This window comes from Diabrotica virgifera, chromosome 8, assembly GCF_917563875.1.
Source record: "Diabrotica virgifera virgifera chromosome 8, PGI_DIABVI_V3a".
Lineage (NCBI taxonomy): Eukaryota > Metazoa > Arthropoda > Insecta > Coleoptera > Chrysomelidae > Diabrotica > Diabrotica virgifera.
In genome coordinates, this window is record NC_065450.1 from 50,881,943 (window position 1) to 50,887,735 (window position 5,793).

Below are 5,793 nucleotides of genomic sequence, written 5' to 3' on the forward strand. Positions count from 1 at the left end.
ATGTGACATTTTAATATGAACTATATTTTATAGTAATAAAACAATTTTAATGAAAAATCCTTTATATTAATTTGACGTTTCAATGTTGTAGTACTGCTATTACAATGGATGAAAACATAGCAGCTGAAGCAACACAGGAAGAGATATTTGAAAATATTAAATTGCACAAAGAAGTGCTTAGTAACGTCAGAATGCAACCTTGGAACATGAGGAAAAAGTTGAAGTTGGTTATTCAGGCTAAAGCATATATTAAGAAACATGAAGGAGTCCTACAAGAACGTTTAGCTCAAAGTCGATCCACTAAAGATTGGTTGGCAAGGTGGCATATTCTGTTAATAAAGGTAGGTAACTCATTATTATTATTGCAGTTTACTGAGTATTATTACATTATTTAAAGAGTACAGGGGAAAAACAAGGGATGTCACGTTTTATACTGTTATGATCTGCTTTCTATTACTTTTATATTAATTATTATTTATTTGATCAATTATTTAATTAACGCAAATCATACATAAAAATATTAAGAAAAATCTCAGGGTGCCTTTTGTCAAAAAAAATTTAATTAAATTCTCTTAGGTTATACTTATCCTTTCTCGTGGCTTCAGTTCTCTTAGTTGATCCTTATCGGGATAAAATAGGAAAAGGAAATAAATAGAAAAATCATAAATAAACACATACAAATACCTTTATTATCAAAAGCAATGCTCTATAAATTTATCAATTAAATCCTGTGGGCATAACTGTCCAAAAGAAACTTTTACCATATAAATTAATCTAATTTAAACAAATATTTATCGCTTTGTTCTTGATACCCCTCATAAAAAACAAGCTAAACAAACAAATTTGGTATTCGCAAATTACTTATACCTACTTCCTATTAAATTTTTGAAATGTTGGAATCTTAAATGCATATGCTTTTACGTAAAAAAATTGAACTTCTGATTATAAAGAAAATCTATCACATAGGTTATTGACTGACCTTTTTGATTCACACACAATGATGTCTCCTCTTGACCCAAACAGCCCCTCCTTGTTGATTATGTTAGGCTACCAATCAAAGCCCTCTCCGTTCTCAGCAAACAATCCAGCAGGATACCAGCAACTATTTCTCCAAAACACAAGCCAGGCCTCTTTTTGCCAGTACTCGTTCAATAAACTCCAAAACTCTCTCCTCTCTTTCTCTCAACAATAATCTGCTGAGACCCAAGTATCTTTTTTACTTGGTGTCACAAATAATTTTAATAACGGTAATTCTTGTAACTTACTCTCTTGGACTTTACAGAATCAAAGAGGTATTTCTTCTCGATTTGATTTGTCCCTCGTTCCACTTTTCAGCTACTCTCACTATCAAAACAACCACTAGTACTTGCTTCTGAACTACTTACGAAAACTTTTGACTGCTCTTCTCGAATGCCGCTAACACAATAATCCCTCTTTCCAAAACTATCTGAAAATTCAACCTTCTCTCCTTCCCATTCCAAATTGCCAAACCAATCAGAGACATTTCTTCTTCCCCACTCTCTTTTTCATTCGAAAAACCCACTCATACTTTCAAAAATATTCCTACCATCATAATAATTACTTTCGGGAAATTCTACAAAATTTACTCGGGGTTAAACAAAAAGAGATTAAAATTCCAAACTTTCTTTACCTTAATTTTCTAAGAACTAATTACCTATGGCTTCTACCTTTCCCGTAATAAACAATCGGTTTAAAATAATAATCCTAAATAACTTCCACTTCACTTTTATTTACAAAAATGTTTTTAATATACTTCATGGAAAACTTCATTAAGGAGAAACCACCTTGCGTGAAAGCTAACTTCTAATAAATATTTACCAATCAATATACAGGGTGTATCAAATTTATGTGCCCGCATTATATTAAAAAAATTAAAATTTTTATTCTATCTTTGATTGATAAATTGAAACACAATAATACATATTGAGATAATCATCGATAAAGGTTTAACTCTTATGATATGGCGAGAAAATCCAAAATTAATGAGAAAGTGACATTCCTCGTTTTTCCCCTGTACTCTTCAATTTGATAGTGTAGTAGTGATGTTAGATATCTGCGATCCATAACTGTTCTATTTTAAAGAATTATTAGTCTACGTCTTCTTTTTAAAGTACCGTCTTGTTTCTAGGTTGGTGATTATCATGAGTTTTGTATTATATTTACAGCTATTATAAAGGGCACTTGAACTTGAACTATTTGATAACTTGTAGAAGTTAGTATTTTGTCCCTTTCATCAATTTGCCTAAATATTCTACTTTTCATACCTTTATTTCATTTTGTTCACTTCTTCATATCTCGGTCTAAGTAACACATTTTTTAGTATTTTTCGGTAAAGCCGCACCTCAAAAGCTTTTTTCATCATTGCTTTAGTCAGCGTTGCTACTTCATACTACTACTATACTACTCAGTGGTGTCATGGTGCGGGAACGCGCGGGAACGCCGTTCTGGCACTGGATAAGAAAAGAAAAAAAAATAAATGGAGAATTTAGGTTTTGTAAACAAAAATTTAGTGTGTTCCGGCACTGCTAATTTTGCCATGACACCACTGCTACTACTATAGGTTTACAGCGTTCTCCGACGCCTCCCGACTCCTAACCGCCATTCTTCTCTGTTTAACCATAGACCTGGAGGGATTTTTCTTTCCTCTAGTTCTTTTTCAATTCCCTCCCTCCAGTTTCTTCTCGGCCTTCCTCTTTTTCTTCTTCCTTGTGGTGTCCATGACAAAATCTGTTTAGGGATCCTGTCATATGTCATTCTCTGTACATGGCCATACCATACTAGTTGTTTTATTTTTATGTCATCAATTATTGTATGTGTGACTCCCATCATTTCTCGTATTCTCTCATTTGGTATCCGATCTCTTCTTGATTTGCCTGCTGCTCTTATGCAGAAGTCAATTTCTGTTACTAGTAACATTTTCTCCGTTTTTTGTTTCAGTGGCCAAACTTCACTGCCATATGTGATTACACTTTTAAGTATGGGATTGTATACGAGTTGTTAGTTCGCTTTAGATATTGTTTGGTGCCACAGAATGCCGTTAATCATGGATATGGCTTTTCTACCCTGTATGTTTTTGCCTTTTATAGCAGCATCGAGTGTTCCATCTTGAGTTATCTAACTGATACTACCATACATATTTCTTCTTCTTCTTCTTTTGGCATCATAACCCTGGATGGGTCTTTGCCTGTCTGGCTATGTCCTTCCATTCAGATCTCTCTTGTGCCCTTCTTCTCCATTGTCTTATGTTCATGGTTTTTACCTCGTCTTCCATATAATCCAACCATCTCGTTCTGAGCCTTCATACTTTACATAATTTGGTTTTAGAGGTGGTATGGACACAAGAGTGCATACTCCCAATTCTCACATACGCATACCAAACATGGACCTTGACCAAAGCAAACATGGATAAAATAATGAAGACACAAAGAGCCTTGGAGAGAGCAATGTTAGGAGTAAAATTAACAGACAAAAAGCAAAACAACTGAGTAAGAAATAAAACGAAAGTCAAAGACGCAGGACAATATAGTCAGGCTAAAATGGAGCTTCGTAGGTCATAACGCCAGACAAACGGACAAGAGATGGAAAACCACGATACAACAATGGAGACGATGGATAGGAAAGAGAGCAAGATGACGACCCGAGATGAGATGGGGAGATGACATTAAAAAGATAGGAGGAACGCACTGGAAACAGAAAGCACTAAAACAGAAGCGAATGGAGGAAACTGGGGGAAGCTAATGTTCAAAATTGAAAGAATTTGAAGGGCAATAGAAGAAGAAGAAGAAGAAGAAGAAGATGGGCACAAGAGATGCTTTATTCTTGTAGAGCATGCTGACCCAGAGATGCATGGACATGAATCAGGATATTAACATATGTTTTGTAGACTTTGAAAATGCATTTGATAAGGTGTTTATCCTATGAGACCATAACCTGGTCCTTCTTTAGGATTGATTTCTGTTTTATCTCTATTTCTGCTTATCTGTTATTTTATGTCCTTTTCTAGCCTTCTATTAATTTTTTAAACTCCAAATGCATTTCGTTATCTGGATGGTAGGAAAGCAGATCGGTCTCTTAAAAATATTAATAGTTTAAAATATGAAGTTATTAAATTCTTTTTTTATTAATTAGTAGTTATTTCTGTGCATTAAAAGTGTCATTTAAAATTTCTTGTGTTTTCTTAATTGTTCTAATTTTAATTCTATATTATTTTCAGAGGTGGCACAAGTTCAGAAGAGAAATGCAAAATTTTTCCATGTGGTTTATTCCATGGGAGTTAAAAATAAAAGAAATAGAATCTCATTTTGGGTCTGTTGTTGCATCGTATTTTACATTTCTACGATGGTTATTTTGGGTAAACGTTGTAGTTTCCATTGTTTTAATTTCTTTCGTGACAATTCCAGAGGTAAGAAGTAAATTTAATTAAAGTTTGAGAATGTGTATCAGTACTCTTTCAAACTAAGACACTGGTGTCTGACACCGGTGTCCGCCATCGGTGTTCAATTGCAGCAAAGCATTGGTGAGCCACTAAAATCAGCCAGGCACTCAAAGTGGCTCTTCTGTAGTTGTTCTTGTTCATTTAAAACAATGCTTTGCTGCAATTGAACACCGGTGGCGGACACCGGTGTCAGACGCCAAGTGTCTTAGTCTGAAAGTGTACTTAGTTAACTAATATCGATTATAAAAATTATTGGGATATATACTCATGTATAACACAAATAATATGTGGATTGTTTATTGAACGATCTTAACTTATTAGTAATATTTTGATGTAAAACATCTAAATGCTGTTTTATGTTAGGACGTGGACGTTGGCGACACGGCTGTCTTACGGGGGACATTGTGTTACGTAGTCTAATATGAAAAGCATTGGCTAGTTTATCATATAACGGAACGGGGCGACACCGGGAAGTGCCGAGGACGTGCGCTTTCTATTATTCTACGTCACGATTGGTTAAGTAGTTATCTAATTTTAAGTTACCTTCAAAATGAAGTCCTAAGAAATTTATTGCTTCTGCTTCTTTTTGAGGAAACTCAAGCAGACAGAACTAACCTAAACCAAAAATTAAATAACGTGTATTATTTTCACCAGAGAATATAAAACCCGTATTTTGAGACCAGTTTTCAGTTATTTCGCGAAATGAATATCGGATCGAAAAGGTGAAAAACACGTGTTCAATATTTTTGAAAAATCTATCATATCAACAAACAGGACCCTCCAGCCACTTGCCGTAGAGAGGGGACGGGAGCAACTTTCAAATCTTAAATATGAATCCCCATTTTTTTATTGCAGCTTTGGATTCCTCATAAAAAATAAGCCTCCTCCCAACACCCAAGCGGTGGACAAATTTAAAATCTAAAATGAAAAACCACATCTATCTATCTATCAATAATTCGAAAAAATGTTTCGAATAAGAGTTACTTCTTCTTGTACAAGGAATCCGCAATAAAAAATGGGGGTTCCCATGTAAGAATTTAAAGTTGTCCCTCACCCTCACCTTACCTCCAGGAGGTACACCCTATATCTGATCCCATAGTTTCATTGATTGTTTTCAGATAAATCACCAAGTCATATATATATATATATATATATATATATATATATATATATATATATATATATATATATATATATATATATATATAAGCTAATAAATAGGTACAGATAGTTTTATTTGATTTACAATACTATTTATTGCAATTAGACAGAGTGTTGGACTGAGAGTAGATCCTTGTGGAGCGTCGTTTTGAAGTACTGGTCTGGAAGATGTAAAT

At 34.1% G+C, this 5,793-nt stretch overlaps 1 protein-coding gene across 3 annotated transcripts in view; it reads left to right on the plus strand.

The window, feature by feature from the left end:
• LOC126890744 (transmembrane channel-like protein) overlaps positions 1-5,793 on the plus strand; it is a 164,957-nt gene that overhangs the window by 36,864 nt on the left and 122,300 nt on the right. For all 3 annotated transcript variants that reach the window (XM_050659914.1, XM_050659915.1, XM_050659916.1), the window contains exons 4-5: positions 92-341; positions 4,235-4,423. In XM_050659914.1, the coding sequence (XP_050515871.1) occupies positions 92-341; positions 4,235-4,423 (439 nt within the window). The remainder of the gene's footprint in view (positions 1-91; positions 342-4,234; positions 4,424-5,793) is intronic.